At 49.4% G+C, this 27,141-nt stretch overlaps 1 protein-coding gene across 4 annotated transcripts; it reads right to left on the bottom strand.

Annotated features, from left to right (window-relative positions):
- Positions 1–311: 311 nt before the first annotated feature.
- Positions 312–27,141, bottom strand: MOV10 (Mov10 RISC complex RNA helicase). 4 transcript variants are annotated; one of them, XM_043876009.1, is made up of 21 exons: positions 26,993–27,141; positions 26,672–26,873; positions 11,000–11,173; positions 10,451–10,686; positions 10,002–10,260; positions 8,531–8,665; positions 7,739–7,907; positions 6,583–6,737; positions 6,143–6,319; positions 5,890–6,037; positions 5,067–5,225; positions 4,737–4,840; positions 4,470–4,567; positions 4,161–4,377; positions 2,935–3,052; positions 2,531–2,722; positions 2,239–2,313; positions 1,266–1,391; positions 1,092–1,180; positions 593–714; positions 312–503 (listed from the first exon to the last, which is right to left on the bottom strand). In XM_043876009.1, the coding sequence occupies exons 2-21, from the start codon at positions 26,806–26,808 to the stop codon at positions 412–414; spliced, it is 2,982 nt and encodes a 993-aa protein (XP_043731944.1). In that variant the 5' UTR covers positions 26,809–26,873; positions 26,993–27,141; the 3' UTR covers positions 312–411. The 4 variants fall into 4 exon arrangements, with proteins under 4 accessions (XP_043731944.1, XP_043731941.1, XP_043731943.1 ...); XM_043876006.1 differs by having other exon boundaries at positions 10,970–11,173; XM_043876008.1 differs by having other exon boundaries at positions 10,970–11,173; positions 26,672–26,903; positions 26,993–27,136.

The following is a 27,141-nucleotide window of genomic DNA, read 5'->3' on the forward strand; positions in this document are numbered from 1 at the left end:
CAGGGGGCCAGCCCCAGGTCTGCAAAGGCAGGACTCCCGGCTGGCAGGGTGGAGTCTTGGAGAAAAGGATGAGGTCATTCCTGGCTCTGGGCCTTGGAGGCGGGTGAGGGGAGTGGTCTGGAGGACAGGCTAAACTTAGAAGCCTGTGGGTGGCTTCTGTTGCCTCCCACTGGCTTTCTTCCCCTGGAAGGGGGTTAGGGGGATGGGGGTGGGTTTGGCCTTGGGCAGGGTGTGATAGTTCCACCTTCCCCTCTGGGGTCATCTTGAGAGTTTAGAAAGCCGGGCCTGGCTGAGGAGACAAGAGACTTTGGTAAAGAAAAACATTTTCTTTTTCAGTGGTACCTCCTCCCCCCTCCCCCACTTGTTAGCAGCCGGTTGTGAGCAGCAGGGGACGGGTCAGGTGGGCGGTCCTCAGAGCTCATTCCTCCACTCTGGCTCCACTTGCAGGGACAGGCCCCCTTCACCCTCCCGCTCCTGAGGGAGGTAGTCGTGACTTTTGGGTCCTAGAAAGAGAGGGGGTGAGCTTTGTCTTAGTCACTTACCTCCTCCCTCACCACTGCCTCCCTTCTGGCCCACCCTGGCCCAGCCATACCTGAGGTAGAGGGGCTGAGTTTGCTCAGATCTTGGAGTAAGTTCTGCCCCTGCTGCAGGTCCAGTTTGGCAGGGAAGGGGCACCCAGTATACCCCCCGTTTTCCTTACAGAACTCCAGGAATCTGTGGGGTACGGGAGCATTCATACACAGCTGCACAGGGCTGGCTGATTGCCTGCAGGGGCTGGAGGCCCAGCCTGGGTCCTGCACACCGGCCTATGCCTGGGGGCAAGTTGCTTAACCTTGGCAAATGGAGATGTTAAGATAAAACAGATGGGAAGATTACCTGAGCCCCAAGGGTGCTTCATAAAACTACAGCTGTCCTAGGCTAGGGGGTGGCGTTACTGACTCAGTGGACATGAGTTTGAGCAGACTCTGGGAAATAGTGAAGGACAGGGAAGCCTGGTGTGTTGCAGTTGAGGGGGTCTCAAAGAGTCAGACACGACTTAGTGACTGAACAGGCTTGTAGCCATCAAGAGGGATGGAGGGTGGGATGCTCACACTTTCCAGTCCGGGTCGTGGCCCAGCAGGAGCGGGTTGCCCACCACGATGAGCAAAGCCTTGGCCCGGGTCACTGCCACATTGAACCTCTGGTGAGAAGAGGTGGTGGGGGTCACAGCAGGGAAGGGTCCTCCCTGGAAGGAGGAGTGCCCACCAGCCCACCAGCCCTCCAACCTTGGGGTTCTTGAGGAAACCCAGGTTAAAGTCCAGATCCAGCTGCACGAAGCTCTGGCTGCTCCGCACGGTGGAGATGAGGATGACACTGCGTTCCTGGCCTTGAAACTCTTCCACTGAGCCCACCTAGAGGGGAGGGAGGGGAGGGAGGCAGGGCCGGAGGCACTCAGCAGGGGACCCAGAAACCAGCCCCACCTACCAGAGCCTGAGGACAATTGTTACAGTGGAGGGAGCCAGCAAAGAGGACAGAACTATGCTGTGCTAGCTGAAACCTGAAAAGTGAATCCAGTTAAAGTGGTGGGAACTGGAAAGGCTTCTAAGCAAAAATGACAGGATTCCAAAGAATACTCACTAGGCAGAGTTTTTCAGACTTTCCTGAAGATAATCACTCAGTACTTGTTTAAGTAACTCTAGGCCCTAACCCAGAAAGCCTGAATCAGAATTTCCACCGGAAAGGCCTCTAATTCCTAAAGTGCCCATTTTCAACCCTGATCACCTGAGGAGCCATAAAAACACAGCTGGCCTGGCTCTGCCCCCAGATAGCCGTGTTAATTGGTTGGGTGGAACCCTGGTGCTGGCAGCACTAAAAGCTCTTCAGGTGATTCTTATCTGAGGAAGAGTGGAGCTAGCTGTCAACTGACTCAGGGTGGGAGAGGTGAGTGGGGACATCATCACAGGACAGGTCTGGCTGGCTAGGGAGACTGGACTTTATCCTTAGAGACTTTAAACCAGCCTGATCCTAAGAATCCTTCGGGGTAATTGCTAAACACACAGGCTTCCTGGCCCCAGCCCAGACCTATAACTTGGGATCTCCAGCAGGGGAAAGCCCAAGTTGGTCTCAGGCAGCGAGGCTGGGGCAGGGACTGGGGTTGTCCCAGGGGCAGTAGGGCAGGGACCCAAGGAGGCGTCTGGAAGTGGGGGAGCGAGGGAAACAGAAGTCAGGGAGGGAGTGTGTAACAGTGGTGAGGGTCACCTTCAAGTCCTTGATGTCGTCTAGTCCCCGAAGCTCCTTGTCAAGTTTGGTGATGCAATAACGGATTTTTTCCACCTGGAAGATGGGGACAGGTGCCTTTCTCTCCTGCCATTACCCCAGCACAAGAGGGAGCCAGGCAGGAGGCCAGGGAGCTGGGGGGCAAAGAGGAGGTACAACTGACCTCTGAGCTCGTCTGAGATATGGGGCCAGCAGAGAGGCCTGAGCTGGAGCCCCTGCCTAGTGGTCTGGCTAGGTATGGGAAAGTTCCCTTGATGGGAACTGAGGGCCTGACCTGCTTCCGGTATGGGGAGATGACGCCCACACTTCGGGGGCTCAGACGGGCTTTGCCCTTCTTGGAGGAGGGGGCCAGGAGCTGTTTCAGGTAGGAAGTCACTGTGGCAGCCTCTTCTGGGTTGAAGAAGGACGGGCTGTTGCCCTCACGCTCATCCTTGCCCATTACACCGTGAAAGATGATGGGAAAGTCCTGGACACAGGGTTAGGGGAAACCTTCAGTTGGACCTCCCTGACTCCCCTTCCCTTCCACCCCCAAACCCTTCCAGGGAATGGGGGATCCCAGGTAACAAAGGGCAGGGCTTGTGGCCTCCACTCAGAGACTCCTGCCTCCCAGACCCTCAGTAAGAGGGAGGCTGGGGTACAGGTGGGAGGAGCCTGAGCCCCAGCCCCGCTCAGCCTCACCTGTCGAGGCAGACCCTCCCAGCGGCAGAAGCGCTCTCGGTCAACGACATCCGCACAGGCCTGCAGCTCCCCATCATAATACAGCCGGTTAGGAACGTCCAGGATGGTGGGGTGAGACCTGGGAGGAGGAGGAGGAAGGAAGAGCAATACCAGACCGGGGCAGGCTCTTCCACCCACTCACACACTATCCTGTCCTGCCCACTGCATAGCAGACTCATTCAGGTACAGCTTTTGCAACTGGGTACTAAGAGACCTGACTTCGATCCCTGGGTCGGAAGATACCCTGGAGCACAAAATGGCAACCCACTCCAGTATTCTTGCCTGGGAAACCCCACGGAGCAAGGAGCCTGGTGGGCTATAGCCCATGGGGTCGCACAGAGTCGGACGTGACTGAGCAGCTAACACACACAGAGTTAAGCACAGAAAGCAGAACCAAAGGTGGCTCCAGAAAGCATCCAGTCCACAGACTTCAAATTTAAAAGAAAACACCAAGAAATCAGGGACCCATTCTCAAGTCTCAATTTTGCCAAGGAAGGATAATACAAAGACACGCATCACCGACTATCACCATTACTGGATGAGATCATGTGTTTAAATCCAAAAATATGGAGAAGGAAATGGCAACCCACTCCAGTATTCTTGCCTGGAAAAGTCCATGGACAGAGGTGCCTGGCGGGCTACAGTCCATGGGGTCACATGACAGCATGTGTGCATGAGGGTGGAGGGAGATGGGTTGGTAGCAATAAACTAGTAGAACTAAAAAAAAAAAAAAATCCCCAAATACAAGCAGTACTAACACAACAGCTAACATTTATTGCATTCTTAGTGGACTCATCTAAGGAACTAAAGATTCTTAGAGGACTCAGCTAGGAACTCAACTGATCATTTCAGATGCAAGAACTCACTGACTAAAGGAAGCATACAGCTTTTTAACTTGAATAATCACTGTCTGTATTACTCATTTCTCCTTGGATTGCCTAGAAATTTCACCTGGGACCTGTCTCAGACATATTCCAGTGTCTGGGAACCCGTGACCATCCCCTGATATACAAATAGGCAAACTGCTCTGGAGTGAGGGCACTTGCTAAGTCACACCACCTACAAACAGCAGTGACGGGACTGCAGAGGAGGCCTTCCAGTTTACAGCCTTTCTGCACTGTATAGTCTCTGAGCAACAGGACTGTGGGACAGAGGCTACAGCTGGGCTGGTGGAGGGTGTGGGGTACCTGTAGTTGCGCAGTAGCTTGGTTATGAACTGGGGGTTATAGCCATCTGGGCCCTTCTTGTACAGGGCGTTGAAGGTGAGCAGCCGCTCCAACAGTGAGTACCCCAGCCCATGCTTCTGGGTCAGCGGGCAACGCAGCACAGGCCCCAGCTGCCGGGGGTCTCCTGCCAGCACCAGCTGCCCTCCTGGGTTGTCTGCTTCCTTGACTTCCATCAGCCCTGGAAAGTGGGGAGTGATGGGGAGAAAGGTGTGTGGTGGGACCTCTCTGACGCCATGTGGGGCCTACTTGCAGCCCCCTCAAACCCCTCACCTGCTATGGCCACCAGGCTCTCTGGCTCCATGGCATGGCCAGCCTCGTCGATGAAGATGTGTGTGAAGTGATCGATGGGAAACTGGGCCGAGACCAACCTGGGAGGTGTCAGGCCAGGCAGGGGTCACACCCAGATTGTCAAACCTGAATGCTCACCTAGGCCAGCCCTCTCCGCAACTCCCCAGGAACCATCCTTCCCCATTTTCCCGGCCTGCCACCTCTTTACTTAACACACTATTAAGAGATACACACACACACACTTCCCACCTGCTGGCAGTGATGAGCGTGGTAATTAAGACGCGATATTCCTGCAGCTTCTTCTTGGAAGGAAATACAAAATCCCCCTTCTTTGCATCCCAGTTACAACAGGGCTGAGGGTTGGGCAGGGAAAGGAGTCAGCCAATTTCACCCTCACTCTGGCTCCGGGGCCCCCAGGCAATTTTATTTACTTTCTCTCACTTTACATACAACTGAAACTAAAGCCCACCCAAGGTCACACAGTGAGTATCTCAGAACGCAGGTCTCCTAGTTTCCCAACCCTAGTGTTCACCCAGAGCAGCACCCGCCGTCCCTCGGCTGCTGGCCTTCCCCAGGTACCTTGATGTCCTCAGGGACCAGGTGGATATCCCTGCTGGGCGCCAGGAGGCGGTAGATGGAGCTGGGCAGGTGGACCCGGAGGCGCTGACAGAGGAGATCGGCCCCTGAGTTGGACGGAGCGCAGGCCAGGATGTGGGCTTTGGGCAAGTGCTTCACCACCTGGGGTGGGGATAAGCACAGTGTGGGAAGCAGCTTCTGGTCTCCGGGTGGGGGTTGAGGGGTGGGGGGCGGTGCAGAGAAGTGTGGTTGTGACTCAGGCTGGCGCAGTGTGGCATCTCTCCCCCATTGCTAGGGAGGGAGTGACTAAAAAGGCAAGTTCTGATCCCCAGCCCACTGCAGTCCAAACAGGACTTTATGCTAGAAAACTGCTGCAGTAAATATAAAAGGCTACCATGACTGATGCTGAAGCTCCAACACTTTGGCCACCTGAGGCGAAGAGCTGACTCACTGGAAAAGACCCTGATGCTGGGAAAGATAGAAGGCAGGAGAAGGGGACGACAGAGGACGAGATGGTTGGATGGCATCACTGACTGAATGGACACAAGTTTGAGCAAGCTCTGGAAAATGGTGAAGGCCAGGGAAGCTTGGCGTGCTGCAGTCCGTGGGGTCACAGAGTCCTACACGGCTGAGCGACTGAACACAACAACCAAGACAGAGACATGAACTGCAGCGTGGAGCTGTGCAATATTCAACGTGCACACAGTGCTCAAAGCCACACTGGCCCTTGGTGCCAGCTAGCTGGAGGGAAGCAGAACCTGCGGACAGCTGCTTGGTTCCAGGGGGACTCAGAGTGTAGGCCACAGACTGTAGGCTCAGGCCCCACCTGCTTGATGGCTTCCACTAGGGTGACAGTCTTGCCCGTGCCTGGAGGCCCAAAGATGATGTAGGGGGCGGGGCGTGTGGTGCCCATGACGATGTGCTTCATGGCCTGAAACTGCTCCGGGTTTGACTCCAGACTCCGGTCGTACAGCCTGGCAGAGTGCCACAAACATGATGTTGTCGAGTCCCAGAAGCCTCCCTGACCGCATCCCCTAACCCATACTTCAAGTGGCCCCGGAGCCCCTGCCCAGTCTCACTTGAGCTTCACATCTGAGGGCAGCAGCGGGACTCCACGTGAGGCCACCGGGAAGAGCACGGGCTCAAGTGGCCAGCGCCCCGTCAGCTCCAGGGCACGGTGCTGCACCCGCAGGGGCTGGCGGTTGAAAGTGAAGTTCACCTTGAAAGTCAGCCCATCCACAAAGCGGCTCAGGAGGCTTTGGAAGGGAAAGAGAGGGGGAAGCATTCCAGTAAGGAGGGGTGGGCAATAAAAGGCCAGGACTCTGTCCATCTACCCCAATCCCACTCCCTTTCCCAGACCTCCGAGCAATCCTCTAGGAGAGGAAGCTGCTGAGGCACCTCAGGGTCCCCCCTGCTCTGTCCCTGGGGTCCCGCTCACTCTGGGGAGAAGCACCCTCCTCCCTTGGCCTTTGGGCCATCTGTAGACCTTCCTATAGCTCAGGGTTCCCTCAACACCTACCTGGTGGAAAAACTCAGCTTGACCCGGTCCAATTCCACCTTGTGCACAAAGCCCTTGTAGGTGACAGGGTCCTCGTGATGTGTCTCAGAGGACAAAACGGCAAATAGGTGGTCACCCCGCAGCACTGAGGGGCGGCTCTCGGCCACCCCAGGAACCTAGGAAGCAAAAGCAGCAGCAAGCTTCTAGCCTGAGATGACCAGTGGAAGGCCCACTGAGACCCCCGCTCCTGAGACACAAGGTCTGACGATCCACCTCTACCCTGGGGTTCAGGGAGCTTTGCTTCTTTCCTCTTCCACCAGGCAGGGCAGGAGTCAGGGGAGATGGGGAAGGGACAAGTTTGCCCAAGCTGCTCAGAGATGCTGAGTCCAGGAATCCTGGCAACCCTCCAGGGCACGATTTCAAGACCCAGGGGTCAGCTTCCCAGTAAGTCCAGCTGCCCTCTTGGCCAGTTCAGTTTCTACTCTGCCTTTAAAATCTTGTTCAAAAAAAAAAATCTTGTTCAAAAGTCAGTTCCTGCAGGAAACTTTCCCTGATGATCCTCACTTGCTATCTCTTCTCACTTGGTGCCTTTCTCAGCACATGGGTGCAGGAATCCATTCTCATGTGCAATTCTGGACTTATGTATACACACTCAACATCTGAGAGCTGGAGAGGTCTCTAAGAATTATCTTCCAGACTTCCCTGGTGGTCTAGTGGTTAAGAATCCACCTTCCAATGCAGGGGACTCAGGTTCGATCCCCAGTGCGGGGAACGAGGATCCCACATGCTGCAGGGCAACTAAGCCTGCACCCTGCAACAAGAAAAGCTTGCAGACTGCAATGAAGATCCAGTGCAGCCAAAAAAACCAAACAAATAAACAAAAAAGAACATGAACCATCTAGTTCAGCTCCATGCTTTTCAGGAGAGCGAACTAAGGCCCAGAGATAGCCAAAGACTTGCCTAAGGTCACAGAGCCAAGTGATAGCAAAGTCTGGGCTAAAACCCTAGTCTTCCCTATTACCCTGCTCTGACACCTCTTTCGGGGGCCTAGATGCCTACTCTGCTCCTTGCCGAGCCTCCTGGGACAGGAACAGCGTCATTATCCTTTTGTTCTGCCCACAGACTGTGGGTTGGCTAACTTGAGTCCATCCTCCCTACTACCGATCCAAGCCCTGACCTCCAATGTGAGCAGACGGGGGTTCCGGTCTATGGGGTCCCAGGTCATGGGCACCGACTCCAGGTCATAATGCCGGATGTCGTGCTCCATCTGCAGCTCCTCCAGGTGCAGCAGCAGCCGGAGCTTCACCTCGTAGTTCCTCCACTTCAGGGCTGTCTGCAGCTGGGCCCTGGCAGTGATGGGTGGGGAGGTGGGAGGGGAGGGACAGGAACAGGATGGGTCAGGCAAACCCCACGTCCCGGAGCACCTCTCCCTCTGCAGCCCTGAGACTATGAAAACGTCAGGAATCAGGGAAGACTAGAAGAGCAGAGAAGCAGATGGGGGTCAGGGGCCTCTAAGAAGGCAGTCCCTGCCCGCCAACCTCAGACCTGCATTGTGGATCCTGGAGCCGGAAACATCCTCTCTCAAAGATCCTCCTATGACTCATATCCTCACCTCATTCAAATGTTATTCTCTGCTCAAATGTCACCTCCTCGAAGAGGCCAGGACTAGCTCTCCTCTGCAAAACAGCACAGCCCACCCCTTACTCTGCTTTAACTTTAGTTAGTTCTTCATAGTACTCATCACTACATAAGATAAGATGAGAAATGCTCACTTTCCCCAACTACAATGTCAGGGCCATCACGTGAGTGATTCACCTTGAATGCAGCCTGGCACATGGTGTGTTGGCCAGTAAGGGGATGAATGAACTGAGCATGGGAGGCTGAGGACAGAGGCGTGGGGCAGAAGCAAGAAGTGAGCAGAGAAGAAACATATAACGCAGTGTGAAGGGTGCAGAGGGATGGTACTTACTTGATCTCAGCAATCTCCTTCGGGGCAGTGAAAATACTTGTTCCCTGAAGAAGGAGGGGGAGCAGCTGTCTGAGGCGGGGGGGTGGGTAGTATGTTCCCAGTGGCAAACTGAACTCCAGGTCATAGTTCTTAGAACTGCAGGAGCGGGACAAAAAAAGCTATTACAAACACAGAGACCCTTCGCCTTCAGAGACTCTGAGAAGGCCCTTCCCTGGGGGATGCACAAAGCCCTGCTTCAATACTATTGCTGAAAGGGGTCTTCTAGCCTTTGCCCTAGAAGACACGACTCACTGTCTCATGAGGCTGCTCATGCCAAGGCTGGACCATTTTCATTTTTAGAAAGCATGATACTTGAAAGCATTAAAAAACAAATTATATATAATATATGGAATTCCCTGGCAGTTCAGTGATTAGGACCCCACACTTCCATGGCAGAGGGGGTCTGTCTTTGATCCCTGGTTGGGGAAGTAGGATCCCACAAGCTGTGAAGTTATCTATATACATATACATATATAAACAATACATGTTCATTAGAGGAAAAAAAAGTCAGAAAATAGGTAATAAATAAATGGGTAAATAAACAACATGCTCACCATCCAGGGATAAACACTGTTAACTTCTTGATATGTAGCCTTCCAGACATTTTTCTTTGTCAACATGTATTATACAAATATATTTTAAGTTAATTAGCCAATTAATTAATTAACTTCTTGGCTGCGCTGCATGGTTTGTGGGATCTTAGTTCCCTACAACGGATAGAACGTGCCCCCTGCAGTGAAAGTGCGAAATTCTAACCACTGGACCCGCAGAGAATTCCCCTATGTATAGGGGAATTCTGCTAAAATCCTGCTAAAAGCAGAAAGAGCACAGTGGTCTCATAGTTTGCTTTTATAGCTCAGTATTTTGTGAACACCTGGACATGTTAAAAAGAGATGTCTACACATAAGATTCCATTCATATGACATGTCCAGAAGAGGGAAATCTATAGAACGTACATGAGTGGTTGGTGAGGGCTAGGAGGCAGGGGCGGCGGCAAAACAGGGGATAACTAAAGGGTATGGGCTCCTTTTGGGGGTGATGAAATGTTTCAAAATGGATTGAGATGATGGTAGGACCTATCTGTGAATATGCTAAAGAAATCACAGAATTGTACACTTTAAAGGAATGAATTGTATAGTATGCAAGTTGTTTCAATAAAGCTGTTATGAGGGGGAAGGGGAGAGAGGGAGAGAGAGAGAGAAACATGACCACCCTGGCTGTCTAACAATCCATCATACAGTCAAAAATACTTGAAACTTTTTCACACTGTCCTTGTATCTGCTTTCCTTCTTAGACAGAAAAGGTCTCTGAGGTCTGGAGGAGTTAAGAACTCCCTGTTAGGAAAGGGGGCTCTGTGTTCTTCCCAAATGCCCACACAGTGATGCGGGGAGGGACCTCCCCCAGCCTGGACTGGGTTGGACGGAGGACTTACCGGTCGGGTCTTTCTCCTTCCTCTATTCGGCTGGTCACCACAGGGTTTCTAGCAACCTGGCGCCGCTTGAAGGGAGTCGTGGGTTTCAGCTGTGCCGCTAGGGGACTGTGGGCCACGGCAGCTAAGAAGCGGGCAATGTAGAAAGTGCCAGCTCCTTCTGAGCCCGGCTCCCCAGGGCCCAGCAGCTCCCAGAGCACTGTGGCTGGGAAGTAGCCCACAAAGCTGGTCTTACAGTGAACATGGAGCTCATAGCATTCACCTAGGAGAAGACAGCTGAGTGAGCTGGGTTGGGGAGGGATCTGCCCAGGAGCATGCCAACCCTGACATCCCCCAGATGGCCCCTACCCCAAGGCAAGCCCCACCAGCCTGCAACAGCACATTCCTGAAGCAACAGACCCTCCTAGGGCAGGCCTCCGTTCACACCAGAGGCTCTTTGAGAGCCCACTCACCCGGGCCCAGGAGGCAGGGCAGCTCCCGGTCTCCATTGCAGAAGGAAAACTGGGGGGTCCGGCAGAATGGGAAGAGGTGGGTGAGGGTGACAGGCTGGGTTCCTCCATTCCGAAGCCTGAGGGTCAGCACCTCCTTGCGGTTCAAATCCAGGCGGATAAGGAGCTGTCCATCTCGGGCTTCGTGGGGCCCCTGGACTTCCACATTCACCCCATGTTTCCCATGCATATACTCAGCCCTGGGGAGAGCGGGAGTCAAGGGCAGGCAGGGCTGGGGCAGGAGCAGACAGGACTGGGAGTTGCCCTCGGGAAAATCACAGAATGGGGAGGATGGCCAAGTGCCAGCCATGCTCAGGAAACCCACTCCCCAACTCAGGCCAATTAGCTCCTTCCCTGCCCTCCCCTCAATCCTTGCAGGAGGGAGCCCACACTCTGCCCCCCACCAAGCCGAGGCAAGCCCCAGTCACACGGTTTCCCACACACCCAGGCCCCTCTTGCACACCCCATCACACACAAGCACACCTGTCATGAAAGATAGTGGCTAGCAGTGACCTGTGGTGTTTGCTCATTTCCAACCCCGGCTTCATTCTCCTCTTTTCTGGGAACCACACGTCGGCCCAGCGGTCGAGCCCGAAGAACCTGACTCGGGTCTTGGTGACGTAGGCCAGATTGGCAATCTTCATTCCATACAGCATGGAGGAGAAGCCAGGGGCAGGGGTCCCAAAGCTGCCGGGAGCAGAGGAGACTGTGGAGTGAGGGCCAGGGGGCGGCAAGCTGGGGAGGGCATCTGAGAGCCACTCTGTGCAGGACAGGATGGGGCTGGGACAGGCCGGGACAGCAGGACTTTTTAATGTTTTCAGGGAAGGCAAGGGGACCCTCCCCAAGACTAAATATGATTGTTTTAAACAAGTAGCAGGTGGTGGACGTTGCACTTCTGCGGAGAAAAGTCCAATGGTGGGCTGTTGAGATGGAGGACTAAGGGAAGAGAGAGTAAGAAATGAAGATCTGGGGCAGGGTGGGGGCAATTTGGGACCGAAAAGATATAAACACTGAAGCAGAAAGAGTTAAGGCAGAGAGGGAAGCCGAAGAAGCTGATTGGTAGGGTGGTGGTGGGGGGGTGCATCCCAGGTCCAGCCCGCTGGTGAGGAGTGAGAGGGGCAGAGAGTGCAGGTGTCCGGGGTGTGTGGGCAAGGTGGCTGATGAGACAGCAGTGTCCCCCCGAAGTCAGAGGGTGCAGGTAGAACCCAAGCAGGAAGGGAAAGGATCCTTCTCCAGAGATCAAATAGCTTGTTTGGGCCTAGAGAAGGTGAAGACAGGGAAAACTGGTCAGAAGGACAATAACCCCAAGGTTCAGCGCCTGGAATTCAGTTTAGTCAACTCGACAAACACTTACAGAGACCTGTTATGTGCCAGACACTGTGCTAGATGCTGGGGGTTCAAAGAGGCCTTGAGGAGCATGGAGGGAACACATTAATTCCAGCCTCTGGCCTGGAGCTCAGAGGGGAGGAGCTCAGACTTGGCGGCTTCCCAAGGAAACAGCGTCAGAACTGAGTCCTGAAGGATGAATGGGTGTCATTCAAGTACAGAATGGAGCACAGCGTGTGAGCCGAGGTGTGGGGGCGCGAGTGGGGTAAGCTGGGGGGACCACCCACTCTGACACTAGCTGGGTCACCTTGGGTCACTGTACCTCGCAGAGCCTCACTTTGCTCCTCCATAAAATGGGGATAACAGCAGACTTATCTCCCGGGGTGGTTGTGTGGATCACAGGAGAGACAGACACTGTGGTGTCCACTTAGCCCAGTGCTTGGCACATAAGATCTCAGTAAGGTGCACTATGATTAGTATCACATCCAGTCTGGTTGTACTAGAGTGAAGAGTGCAAGGAGGGATTGGCAGGAGGCAGCAGAGGTGGGCAGGGACCAGGTCTTGCATAGTTTTGCATGCCAAGCCATGAAGCCTGCACCTGACCCTGAAGGCCAGCAGCTCTCCTCCTTTACAGGCACTTAAGGGCCAGAGGACATCCCCACATGTGACACGTCATAGACACATTCATGCTCTGGACAGCTGACCACCCTCCCTCCGTGCTCTGAGGGGAATGAAAGCAAATCCTAGTTCCTAGGAACCATGGCCATCCCTGTTGAACTATTAAGGCTCAACCAGCATGGTCACTCACCAGCATAAAATAAGATCATTTATGGTTATGGACATTTCCCTGGTGCCCCCTGCCTGTAACTCTGCCCCTCTCCCTACCCCCATGCAAGTGAGTGATACCATTCAGAGAACTTTGAATTGGCTCCGATTTGTCTTACAAAGATAGTAAATCATGTGAAAACACAATAGAAAACGCTCAAGAAATGTTAGCTACTATTATTAGTATCCTATTAGTAGTAATAGTAGTACTAGTAGCAGCAGTAGTAGTTAAGAGTAGTAACTTACTTCCAGCCTGCACCAGAGGCTACACTGTGGTTACACAACCACCCCACGTTGGTGGGTTTTAAGCAGGGGAGTGGCAAGATCATATTTGCATTTCAGATCACCCAGGCATCAGGAATGGAGGATGGATTTGCTGGAGGCAAGACTGTAGGCAGGGAGACCAGTTAGACGAAGGCCATTGCAACCGTCCAATTCAAAGTTGACAAGGGTCCGAACAAGGCAGTGGTCAGGATGGAAGAGGAGACAGATCTGATATTCAGAATAAACAATTAGCAGATTTTGGTTTCAGACAGGAGAGCAAATGTAGGCTGGGAAGAGAGAGGAGTCAAGGACAATACCGAAAGCAGTGTCTTGGCTTCAGGGACTATTCCTGAGATAGGAGGGAGACACAGGAGGAGGAGGAGGCTGGAGGGACATATAGATCTGGAGGACATGGTCAATCTGAGATCCCATGGTCCACAGGCAGCTAGCTCCATGAATCAAAAGCTGAGAACTCAGGCCAAAGTCAAAGCAGACCCTAATAATAGGGAGATGTCAATAGTATTTACAACTATGGAAGTGTTCAGGATCTTCCCAGGGAGTGAGTCGTCTGAGGACCACTGAGGCCAGCACAACCCAGGGAGGAATAGAAAACAGAGCAGGAAGCTCCTGGAGAGGGAAGAGAATCAGCAGGAAGTCTCACAATCAGGTATCAGGCTCAACTGCTGCTCAGGGGCTGAGGCAAAGGGATTGAAATCAACCCTGGTAACTTTCACCAGGGCCCCGTGGTCAGTGAGTCATTAAGTCATGAATCGGCACACACTCAAATGGCAACAGATGCCAGACTCCACACGTATCTTTGATACCTGCAGCCATCTCCGGTCCTAGCATAGGACCTGAGTCATTAGTAGAAGGATTACACACGTCCTTCTTGAGTGAATATTCTATTACTCTAACCAGGGGCTTCCCTGGTGGTAAAGAAAGCAGCTGCAATGCAGGAAACATGGGTTTGATCCCCGGATTGGAAAGATCCCCTGAATGAAATGGCAACCCACTCCAGTATTCTTGCCTGGAAAATCCTGTGGACAGAGGAGTCTGGTGGGTCACAGTCCATGGGGTCACAGAAGAGTCAGATGAGACTAGGGACTAAACAAGTCTAAACAAACAAAAGCTCAGGTGCCCTGAAACACCCTGGAGCTCTCAGCTTAGTGGTAGAGAGAAAATAGGGCCCTGAGGGGACTGAGCAAACCCAGGAGCACAAATCCTGTCTAAAAGGAAGAAATGCTACTCATTTCTAGAAAGAGATTACCAGGCCCAAGATGGCCAGATCTGGCTTTTAAGAGAAGCCCAAAGTACAATTTTAAGGTGAAATCTTCCATCTTTGGAAGCTTCTGCATGGACACATGAGCAGGAGGAACTCTGCAAGTTTTGCAGCTTCTATGATAGGTGCTATGCCTGTGTGCTAAGTCACATTAGATGTGTCTGACTCTTTGTAACCCCATGGACTGTAGCCTGCCAGGCTCCTCTCTCCAAGGGATCCTCCAGGCAAGTGGGTTGCCATGCTCTCCTCCAGGAGAAAGGTATTACCACCTAAGTATTAATAGCTTTCAAATTATTCTTCATGTCTATTACCACTACCCAAGTTCACTTGGTCTAAGGTGACAACCATAAAAATTAAAAAAAAAAATAATAATTTTTTTTAGAAATCACAAACTTAGTACATACTTGTTGAAAAAAAGCACCAATTCTTGCATTATAAATCTAGTCATTTGGATTTCAAGGGAAAAAAAGATGAACAATTCAATAGAAAAACAGAATATTCAACTTAAAGAGCAAACTGATGACTCAGGGGTAAGAAAAAATACTCCAAAAATAGACAAACTCAAATGAAAGTAAAAATGAAGTATCATTTTGTTTCCATGAGACTGACAAAAAAGAAGACAGTCACAACATGTCTTACTATGTGGGAAAGAAAACTCTCATACATTGCTGGTAGAAAGTAGAACTATTACAACCATTTGGAAAACAATCCAGCAACATCTCCTAACATTTGATATGGAGGTATCCTTTAACTCATGGGAATGTATCCATGCAAAAGAAACATACCAACATATAAGAACATATGTGCAAGGAGGCCTATTGTAAAGTCCTTCATATTGGCCAAGAATTGAAAACAAATGTCCATCCATGGGGAGATAGCTGAATAAGCTGTAAACACTCGTACCACAGAATATCAGACGGCTATTTAAAAGAATGCATCACATCCATTTGAAAGACTAAAATGTAAAAGGTTGTCAACACCAAATGTTGACAAGGATACAAAAATACCAGAATGCTCATGCATTGTTGGATGGACTATAAAACGGTACATCACTGTAGAAAAAGGTTTGATGGTTTCTTGTAAGGCCAAACATAACATAATACTCTGATTTTTAATAAAAATATTATTACATTGTTCATGAAATAAAAATTCATAAAAAATGTAACATGACTATAACATCTAGTGTAGACCTACCACTGGTATTTATTCAGTAAGGACTTGCTGGGAGAATGGGTGAAAGAAGTATCAAGCAATTCCAGATTGTTATTTTATAGATGAAACAGGTTAACAATGCAAATACTGAACCTCTGGCTGCCAGCAATACTGTGCGATGGCCTGGAATATCAAGTGTCAGGTTATATGTATTGTCCAATCGCAGGCAAGGTCACACCAGAAGACCATTCTAAAGAAGACTTTGCCGGCAACTACCAAAAAAAGAGGTTAAGCAATTTGCCCAAGATCATAGTCTCCAGGACATGTATATATATCAGGGTTTCAAGGTCATTGTTTTCAGTTTGGTGCTATTTTGAATAAAGCCGCTATATATATATAGATACACACATATGCTTCCATGTTGGCTTAGCGGTAAAGAATCTGCCTACAATGCATGAGCTATAACTCATCCCTGGGTCAGCAGGGCAACCCACTCCAGTATTCTTGCCTGGAGAATCCCATGGACGGAGGAGCCTGGCAGGCTATACAGTCCATAGGGTCACCAAGAGTCAGACATGATGGAAGTGACTTAGCATGCACATGTACATATATATATATATATTTTTTTTCCCCCACCTTGGCCAAGTGAGCTGCATGTGGGATCTTAATTCCTGGACCAAGGATCTAACCCAAGCCCTTTGCATTGCAAGCATGGAGTCTTAACCACTGGACTGCCAGGGAACTCCCTGTGATTTATATTCATATAAGATATACTGTTGTTGTTTAGTTGCTAAGTCCGACTATTTGCAGCCTCATGGACTGTAGCCCACCAGACTCCTCTGTCCAGGGGGATTCTCCAGGCAAGAATACTGGAATGGGTTGCCATTTCCTTCTCCAGGGGATCTTCCTGACCCAGGGATCAAACTCAAGTCTCCTGCTTGGCAGGCTGATTCTTTACCACTGAGCCACCAGGAAAGCCCATGAGAGATACTGCTGGTAAAAGAATACCGAAAGAATTGGTAGTAAAATATTGGTGATAAAAAGAAACCACTGATACACAGAACAACATGCGTGAATCTCAAACATATTATGCTGAACAAAAGATGCCTTACATAAAAGAGTACACACTATCTGATTCCATTAAATAAAGTTCTAGAATGGATAGTATCTCAAAAAAAAAAAAGAAAAGAAAAAAGATCAGAGCAGTGGATACTGGGTGGGTAAAGGTGAGGACTAAATAGGACAGGAGATGAAGGAACTTTTGGGGCTGATGTTATGTTTTATATCTTGATAGGGTGTTGCACACAGGTATAGGGATTCATTAAAACTCACAGAATGGGACACTTGAAATCTTGTCTATTTCACTGTAGGTAAATTTTGCTTAAAAAAAAAAAAAAGTAAACATGTGAATTCCCTGGTGGTCCAGTGGTTAGGATTTTGCCTTCTTACTGCCTATGGAGTGGGTTCAGTCCCTGATCTGGGCACTAAGATCCCACAAGCTGTGCGGAGTGGTCCAAAAAAAAACCCCGTTGTAAACAAATTTTAAACTCTTAGATCAATAGTTATAACAACAACAATCATGCTGAAGTGCTCAGGGGTGAACTGTACTGGTATCTGTAACTCATTAAGAAATGCATCAAACAAATTAAGATAGCTAGATGGGGACATCCCTGTTAGTCCAGTGGTTAAGACTCCACAATTTCACTGCAGGGGGCACTAGTTCACCCCTGGTCAGGGAACTAAGATCCTCACATGGTGCAAGATAAATATAGCAAGACAGATGGATGGGCAGGCATGTGTCAAATACTAATTAGAAATCTAGGTGAGTGGCCATTGCAACCCCCTGCTCTGCAGGCCCACAGAGTTGTGCTCAGAAGCTGACCTCGGACCCGACTGTCCCTGAGTCTCGGCTGCCCTCACTCTGCCACCCGCTTTCAGAACCAGACTTGTGGGAGCAACTATGCTTGCTGCCTCTGCCAGTGGATTACAAGGGCCAGAAGCTGGCCGAACAGATGTTTCAGGGAATTTTCTTTTTTTCTGCAATAGTCGGATTTATCTATGGGTACCTGGCTGAACAGTTAGGGCGGACTGTCTACATAGTCATGGCCGGATTTGCTGACACTTCCTCCGTGGCCTATTTATTGCCAGCACCCTCTCAAGTGGGTACCTGCTCAAGACTCAAGCATAGAAGAAACCAGGGGAAAGAAAAGAGGCATGCTAAAGGTAACTGATTGGGGTTTTCATGACTCAGGTTTTACTGCTGCACCTGCTTTGTTTCATGTGACAGTCTTAACCACCGGACTGCCAGGGAACTCCCTGTGATTTATATTCCTATAAGATACACTGTTGTTTAGTTGCTAAGTCCGACTCTTTGCAGCCTCATGGACTGTAGCCCGCCAGACTCCTCTGTCCATGGCGATTCACATGTCACATGTGACATGTGAACTAAATTGTTTTCTGTGAGAAACATGCTCACCAGCCCAAACTCAAGAATGGACTTGGAGACAGGAGGTATAGCGGAAAGTGAAGCTTTGTGGTTTTGCAAGATCAGATGTCTGATGGGCAGGCACACCCACAGTCCTTACACAAAGCAAGTTACCCTAGCATGCAAGCCCCTCTCCCAGTTCCTCATTGGAGTACTATGCGGTGAACAATCTTCCCGGAAGTCACCTAGGTTTGTTCTCTCCCTCTTTACAGGCTGGCCCTTCCCTGACATCGTTTCCTCCTTTCCTGTGCACGTCCTTCCGTTTTATGTTTTGAATTCACCAATAGGGTGAACCTCAGGTGAAAAATCCTAGGCATCCCACCTTCCCAGTTTTGTAACCCTTATGGCTATTACACCAGCAAGCTGTCACTCAAAGCTAGCTATTTTTGAAAATGGATCACTTTACGTTTTTTAGTTCTTACCTTTTCCTATACAAAACACGAACTAAAAAACACCTATGCTCAGCCGTGTATAGATTTTGTTCTCCCTCTGTTTCATTTCTCTGTTGGGTTTTAATTTATAAATAGCTTGGACCTTGTCTTCACAACTTCCTCTGAAATGGAGAACTGAAAACACAAGTATGCAAAGTTTCCTTCAGGTCTACAAAATAATGAAGGATAAAAGCTTCATAAATGATTGTATAATTTAACTATCAAAGTTTTGTAATTCATTATAAGTAGTCAGGCTGTTTTAATGTTTTCAATTAAAATTCAGTGCAACTAAAAAAAAAAAAGAAATCCAGGTGAGGTGCCCTCCAGGGCACAAAAGCCTGTGCTGCTTCTTTGTAGAAATAGACTTCATTCAGCCTCCTTGACCTTCCCAGAGTTCCAAGGGGCAGATTCAAACAGTTGCTAATCAGGGAACAGAGGGAAATGCAGAAACAAGGTGGGGAAGAGGGGTGTGGGGGGATGTGGGGGGTTCCCAGTCTAGAAACAATAGTGCAGCCTCGGGGCAGGGTCCTATTTCCTCCTCAAGGAATACACATAACAATAGCTTTGCACGGTAGGAACTAAGGCCACCACCCAGGTGGATGACAGTAACTTCAGGCAGAGCACAATATTCCCGGAGCACCACCCTGTTACCTCACCACCAGCCAATCAGAAGAAAGTCACACACCCTGCAGCCCTCATTCCAAATTTTGCCTGTAACAACTTCTCCCAGAAAACCCTCAGGGAGCTGCCTAAATCACCTGTTTTCTTTGCTTGGCCCTGTAATAACCCTTTCTCTGCTACGAAAGTTTGGTCTGTTTGGCGTCATATATGCGTGGGGCACACCAATTTGTGTTCAGTAACAAGCGTATATGGTTGTTAAATGTCACATTATTTCAACTTTTCATTATGTTTGAAATCTGTCATAATAAGACGTTGAGGAAAAAAACCCAATAATGCAATTAGAAGAATATACCAGACAATTAGGAGTCATTTCCATGATGTATTGACGAGTAAGAAAATCGGGAGATGGAAAATGTGTATAACATGATCCTTTTAAAATACAACAATAACAAAAATACCCTAATTGATATGAGTCACCTTAGTGTGGAACAGAATGTGGCAATGTAGGTGGGGTGCTGATATCAGAGGTATCTGTGTGCTCAGTTTCAAAGTTGTGTCTGACTCTGCAACCCCATGGACTTCAGCATGCCAGGCTCCCCTATCCTTCACTATCTCCTGGAGTTTGCTCAGATTCATGTCTACTGAGTTGATGATGCTATCTAATCATCTCATCCTTTGCCACCCACTTCTCCTTTTGCCTTCATTACCTGACAAAACATTAAGGGTTCCCACTCTTTCACTCTCAACTATCTGCTTAACTGTTTGACAGTAAAGAATCTGCCTGCAAAGCGGGAGACCTGGGTTTGGTCCCTGGGTCGGGAAGATCTTCTGGAGAAGGGAATGGCTACCCACTCCAGTATTCTTGCCTGGAGAATTCATGGACAGAGGAGCCTGGCAAGCTACTGTCCATGGGGTGGCAAAGAGTCAGACATGATCGAGCGACTAACACTAACTGTTTGATGTATACCTCTCCAGGCTCTTTTCCTTGCATTAAAAAAATATATTTTTTTAAGTACACATATTTTTTTGTGTGCTACACATACTATTCTGTAACAGACTTCTTTCACCACCATGGACACCATGACAACATTTTACCAAGGAATTCCCCAAGTAGGCCATGTTGAGTGGCGAAGGATAGCACAGTATGAATGCACTGTGGTGGGTTTAACTATTTGTTCAGCAATAGATAGCTAGGCTGCCAACAATTTTTGGCTATTTCAAATGTTACAATAACCATCCTTCTGGGTCAAAGAGAATGAAGGTTTACTTTGATGTGTGTGCACCCCTGCATTTAAACTGTGGTCAACCACTGGACCACCAGCTAAGTCCTTGAGATTTGTATTCACATAAGAAATGCTGTTGATGTTGTTAGCCGCTTAGTTGTGTCCGACTCTTTGGGATCCCATGGACTGTAGCCCGCCAGGCTCCTCTGTCTATGAAATTTTCCAAGTCAGAATACTAGAGTGAATTGCCATTTCATCCTCCAGAGGATCTTCCGAACCCAGGTATCAGACCCGGGTCTCTGTGGCTCCTGCATTGGCAAGCAGATTCTTTTCCACTGAGACAGCTGGGAAGCCCCCTTTACTTTGATAAGTTCTGCCAAATTGTCCTCTAAACAAGTTGTACAAACTTACATTCTCACTGAAAAGAATTTGAGAAAACCCCTTTCCTAGACCCTAACATCAGAAACCTTCAATCCTTTAAACTTTTGACAATCCGGTAAACAAACGAATGGTTCAGCTCCCTTCAGTTGCTCAGTTGTGTCTGACTCTTTGCGACCCCATGAACTGCAGCACGCCAGGCATCCCTGTCTATCACCAACTCCCAGAGCTTGCTCAAATGAATGGTACCTTGTTTACATTTTCATTTCCCTGATCACTAGCATAATCAAGTATCTTTCCTTCTGTTTATTAGTTATTTATATTTCTTCTGTGAACTGCTTGATCTTATCATTTTCCCAAGCCTTATTCCTCCTGCTTCTGACTCCATACCTCTCTAATGGTCCATTCCTTAAGAGTCAGCAGGAAGTGAAAGTGTTAGTCACTCAGTCATGTCAACTCCTTTGCAACTCCATGGACTGTAGCCCACTAGGCTTCTCTTGTCCATGGGATTTCCTAGGCAAGAAGACTGCAGTGGGTTGCCATTCCCTTCTCCAGGGTATCTTCGTGAGCCAGGAATCGCCTCCTGACCCAGGGATCAAGCCTGGGTCTCCGGCACTGCAAGCAGATTCTTTACCATCTGAGCCACCAGGGAAGCTCTTTAAAGTTCACAGGAGTTATCAGCAAACACAAATCAGGTCATTTCCCCCAACTTATGACTCCACAGACTACAGGACTAAGTCTAACCCTTTAATATGGCTCTCCTGAACGCTCCACCATTAACAACAACAGAAAACATTTATTAAGCACTTACTACGTGTTGTTCTAAGAAGCAACTTGCATTATCTCATTTACTCCTCACAACAACCCTTTGAGGCAGCAACTATTATCATTCCATTTTAGGGAAGAAACTGAAGAACAGGTCCCCACACCACAACCTTTCTAAATGGCACCTCAGCCATCCCAGCTATTGTACCACCGCACTCCCCCTCCAGACTTTTCTGCCACAGTTGGATATCCTGGGTGTGTAACGCCCTGCCCCTGGACCCTGTTGTTTGTTAGGTGGGAGATGACTAATTTTTTAGACCTGGTTCAGGAAAGCCTACTAGCCTGAGGAATGGTATTTCAAAATACAGTATCAGATTGTTACTGGCAGAACAGCCATTCCTCAGTTCTTGTCCTCCTGAGGCAAAGAATTCAACTGAGAGACACAAAGCAGTTTCAAGCAGCAGGAGTTTTTAGGTGAAGCGAAAGTATACTCTCGAGAAGGTAGGAGAGTCGGTTGTCTGGGAACCAGAAGCAGCCCCGCAGTGAGGGTAGGGTAGGTTTTAACAGAAGGGTGGAAAGTCCTTCCTGGTGTCCTGAGTTATCTGACTGAAAAATTGATTGACAGCTTTAGGTTATGTAACTTTTCTCACGTGCAGGTGCTTACCCATAAGCACCAAAGTAAAACCTATGGGGGGGAGGGGGAGGTACAAAAAAATTGCAATGCTGATTTATTATAAAGATAGCATAATGAACCTTGGGTTACTCTGAGTCACCTCTCAGGTCTTGGTGCACCTGAGCCAACTGGTGATGGTGGTTTGAAAAGCCCCACTGTGTTCCTGACATCTTGCTTGGTCCTGAAACTGGCTGGAAACTTAGCAGTTCCTAACGAAAAAAGGGAGGATGTCTGGGTGTGTTCTGGTCATCAGTATCCAGGTGTGGGGGGGGGGGGGGGGTGGGGAGATGGCCCTATCCAGAATGGGGCAGGACCTGCTCTTGTCTGACTAGCTACCTAAGAAGTGATCTTAATGGGACTTCTAGTTCTGTTTTACAAACTGGATTGCAACTCTCATTAATGGGTAAAGACCAGACCAGGGCTTTTGTACAATTGAAGTAAACTAGAATAAAAAATATCAGAAGGTAGGGAATGAGGCTAAGCTTTGTTTTAAGGACACATACTGTTCTGTGAAAGCTGTGTATACCAGACCCCATATTAAAAAGCAGAGACAACTGCTGTGCCAACAAAGGTCCGTCTAGTCAAAGCTATGGTTTTGCCAGTGGTCATGTATGGATGTGAGAGCTGGACCATAAAAGCTGAGTGCCGAAGAATTGATGCTTTTGAACTGTGGTGTTCGAGAAGACTCTAGAGAGTCCCTTGGACAGCAAGGAGGTCCAACCAGTCAACCTTAAAGGACATCAGTCCTGAATATTCATCGGAAGAACTGATGCTGAAGCTGCAATACTTTGGCCACCAGATGCTAAGGGCTGACTCATTGGGAAAGACCCTGATGCTGGGAAAGACAGAAAGCAGGAGAAGGGGATGACAGAGGATGAGGTGGCTGGATGACATCACTGACTCAGTGGACTTGAATTTGAACAAACTCCGGGAGATAGTGAAAGACAGGGAAGCCTGGCGTGCTGCAGTCCATGGGGTCGCAAAGAGTCGGACACCACTGAGAGACTGAACTGACTGAGTGACTAAAAGTAAAATGTAAAGTTTTACTGTGGAGAGAGGTCCACAGTGATCTTTCTAAAAACACTGATTCTCTCGGTGTCCTACTTTGCAACTTTCTGTGCTTTCCTATTTCTGTTAAGATTAAAAACAAAAACCCCACATCACCTCCCCATGGCCCACAACGGCCTACCCAATCCAGCCCCTGCCTCCCTCTGACCTCATGTCACCTGTTCACAGTTCACGCCCACCTTGGAGGCGCTACTTCCTCTGCCTGGACTGCCCTCCCCTTGTCTTACACCTGCTAACTCTATTTATCATTCGAGATTCTGCTCAAACATCACCTTCTCCAGAAACTTCTGGTTCTGCATCCTGGGCTTTTTCTCACAAGCACTTATCAGAACAGTAGTTAAATACATTTTAAATACATTTTTTTAAAAAGTATTTGTCTTTAATTGCCTCCTTCTTCCTTAGTTAGGTTCTTTCTGTTTATCTACAGCAACTCACAGTTTTGCTTTGCTCAAAGGAGGCATTCAGCCAACATTTGTTAAATGAAAGAATGAGCCTCTTGCCCAAGGCTAGAATCATCTCCTCTCAGAAACTTTTTCATGATGCCAGTGCTTATTCCGTAACGGACTCCTAACCAGCAATGTTAATGATAGCTGCCACTTCCAAAGCCCATGCACTCTGTTACCAGGGGAAATGCCTTACCTATGATATTTTATTTTGGCCTCACACAACTGAGAGAAAGGCAGTATTTTACACACTTAATAGTTAGGGAAATTTAGATACGTGGTTAAAATCAAATGCAACCAGTAAGTGGCAGAGTCAGAATTTGAACTCCAGCTATGGAAACATGATACTAGCTCCTGAAGCTCAGAATGACATGTTTATCTACACATCTGCCACTCCCTACTAGCCTACACTCTTTAGAGGCAGGAACCAGGGCACAGGCAAATGGTAGAGCCCCCATTAAATATATTTGAGCAGGGTACTTCATAACATTATAAAATAACCTATTAATAGCTGGAAGGGACCTATTCTTCTCAGTGGAGGAAGCACCCCAGAATTCCTGATACAGGGTGACTTGCTATAGCTCCCCTACAACCTTTTCTCTTGCAGATCAACTCTACTTACTAACTCTATTAGATTCTGGAAGCATTTACTGAGCATCTAATCCATACAAGGCTCTATGCTGGAGACTGAGGGAAGGCACCAACATGATGAAAGGCCTGTCCCTGTGTTCAGAGGTTCTACAGTCTGGTGCAGAGATGCGAGCTCTAACACAAGGTAGGGCGACATCCAGCTATAACTAAGCTTCGAAGGAGGAGCAATGAGAGCCCAGAGAAGCAATAAATTTCCATTGGGTGGATGAGGGTTGAGGTCACAGCACAAGAAAGTTCTCTCTAGTCAGAACAGAAGTCTCTTCCACCTGGTGGATGGCGGGGGTGGTTTTTTGGGGGAGGGCTACGTCACTTAATTCACTCAGTTTGCAGCATCTCACTTAACCAACCAGGGGCTGAAACTGAGCAAGTGCAGTGAAAGCCCAGAATCCTAACCACTAGGTCACAGAGGAATTCCCCGAGTCAGCCATGTTGAGTGAACTCAGTTCTGCCTTCTGGAATGACACCAAAGTATAATCCTTTCCCCTCAGGACAGTCTTTAAAATATTCACCAATAACTACCTTGTCCTCTCCTCTCTTTTCAAGGCCAGCATTTCTCCATTTCTTTGACTGGGTTTCACAAAAAGAATGAATCAACATAGAAACCTTTCCTCCTCCTCCAAGTATTAAAATGCTATCTAGCCTTCAAAGCAAAGGACAAGGTCAATGCCACCTTCTCCATTGAATTCCCTAATAACTACAGGGGAGTTGTATCTTACTCGCCTAAAAACAAGTACGTACTAAAAAAATTGCCTTTGAAATCCCTTAGATTCACTCATAATGTATGGTATATGTGGTTTCCTATATGCCTGTTTGTGGCTATCTGACAAAGCCGGTTTTCCCTCAGTTTTGGAACATATTGTGTAACTTTGATGTAGAGATGACAAAGACTCTTTCTTTGAGGAAACTTCAGTCAGGCTCCTCTGAACCCTCTTCTGCCTTAGGCTTCAACTTTGCCCCACCCCCACACCCTTATTGCTGTCTCTGAGTGATTCTTCATTCAAGACCCCCTCACTCCGCAGTTGGCTATAAATCCCAGCTGTCTTTGCTGTATTGAGAGATTGAGCAAGAGCTCCTCCCATGGCAGTACCTACTGCAATAGTCTCGAATAGTCTTCCTCACCATTTAAACAAGCATCAGAATGATAGTCTCTTTAACAGAGCCCAAAGAAGTAGTCGACTTTTGTTCAGTCGCGTTGTACCTATTTTTTTGGACACAGGTAAGTTCATAGATGTGAAGTGTTGATGATGTGACTCAATGATAATTGTTCTCTTTTTATTTTCCTCCAGCATTTTTCTTATTATCTGTATTATAGTCCTCATGCTATTTTATTATTACAGCATACTGTATGTTTCACAGTCCCTCCTGCTCCCCTGGCATTATGTATTTTCCATCTTTATATTCCCCAGTGCCCAACACAGTGTGGGGACATAAAACAGGTCAGCGTCTTTGCTCCTTTAGGTGCTACTCAAACCCGTTAAATGTCCCTCTTAAAAAAAACAAAACAACAACAACAAAAACAATGTCCCTCTTAAAACGTGACACTCATTACTGAAAACAATATTCCAGAAATGATCCGGTAAACCTGGAGAATCACTTACCTCCTGCCCCCCCACCCCAAACCACACTTCTATAAACACAGTCTAACACTTCTTTGGCTCTTTAAGCAGCCATACCCGCCTTTTGGTCTACTGAAACCCAGTCTTTTTCAAGAGGTCTGTTAGTAAGCCTAAATTCCCACCACCCAGTATTTATTTAAGTCTTTACATTTATCCCTGTTAAAATGTTTCTTGGTCTTCTGCCCAAGACCCCAAGACTGCAGCCTGTTGCTAGAGGTGTTTTTGAAGCACAATTCTGTGGTTTGACAGGGAGAAGTCTCTTTGATTTTCAATTGAATGGGAACAGGAAAGGAGGACCAAACAGCCTTTAGCCACAGGATGAGAAGGGGCCTCGAGGAGACCGGCCCCCGCGCGGGTCTCCATGGAGAAGCCACAGGTGCTAATGGAGGTTTGGTACGTACGCACTTGGTGCCCTTTCCTTTTTCCCCGAGCTCCCTGAGACTCTCCCGCCTACCCTGGGTCTCTTCAGCTCTTTGGGATAGTGAACCCCCGAGGAAACAGCCCCTCAATGAAGGGGCGGAGGGCTCCGCAAAGCTCGCGCCAGGGCGGGCAGCCCCCAGCAGGCAGCTCGTTCCCCGCTCTTCTGCAAAGCCCGGGCTCCCTCCCGAGCTCCCTTCCCCCACGCCGAGCGCGTCCCACCCTCAGCCCCCAACCCCCGCGGGCGGCGCGTGGGCGCAGCACCCGGCTCCCCGAGACGTATCCAGCGCCGCCGCCGGGGGAGCAGGCTGTGGGGGAGGTTCTCCGCCCGGACTCGGCGCAGGGGCCCGGCAGGGGCAGAGCGGGTGGGATGCTGGCGGTGCGGGCGGCGCGGGCGGGGCGTGGGCACCGCGCAGGAGGGGGCGCTGCGCGGCCCCTGGACCCGCCGGAGCCACTGGGGGAGCTGCCGTTCTTCCGCGCCCCGGGGCGGGAAGGGTGGCCCCGCCGCGGGGGTCGCGGCGGTAAGCTGGGCCCGCGTTTCGGGGCCGGGGAGTGGGCCGGCCCGTACCTGGTCTTGAAGTCCTGGTTATAAATGGTCCTCAGCCGCTCGCGATCTGTCTCCCTGTCCTGTCCCCGATCGACCAGGAAATTCTCGAATCTCTGGCCCGTCTCCCGGAGCTGCCGGCAGCTGAACTTACTGGGCATCGCGGCGGCGACTGCGGCCCAGGCAGGAGGGTTCGTAGAAATGAAACTGAAAGTCGCCGCCGCGGCTGGAAGTTGGCGGTCTTAGGGTGAGGGTGCTGCAGGGGAGAAAGTCCCAACTCCGACCCCAGATCCGGCAGGACCCCTTCTCCCCCCACCAGGTTTCCCTCTTCGGTTCTTTTCCTACCTGAGCCTTCCCTTCGGTCTCTTCGTCCTATCCCCTCCCCCTCTTCCTATTAACTCTTTGCTAAGGAGTCTGACCCCTCCCTCAGGGCCCTCCCCTTACCCCAAGCTCCCTCCCCTGGCTTTCAGCCAGAATCTGAACGTGGCTATCGC

Source organism: Cervus elaphus, chromosome 20, assembly GCF_910594005.1.
Source record: "Cervus elaphus chromosome 20, mCerEla1.1, whole genome shotgun sequence".
In the NCBI taxonomy this organism is placed as follows: Eukaryota; Metazoa; Chordata; class Mammalia; order Artiodactyla; family Cervidae; genus Cervus; species Cervus elaphus.

Coding starts and splice junctions, on each gene's coding strand:
- MOV10 (XM_043876006.1), bottom strand. CDS start 26,808: ATGCCCAGTAAGTTCAGCTGCCGGCAGCTCCGGGAGACGGGCCAGAGA. Junction 10,261..10,450: donor GCCCTGCCTCCTGGGCCCGG/GTGAGTGGGCTC, acceptor GTCTTCTCCTAG/GTGAATGCTATGAGCTCCAT. Junction 715..1,091: donor CACGACCCGGACTGGAAAGT/GTGAGCATCCCA, acceptor CGTACCCCACAG/ATTCCTGGAGTTCTGTAAGG.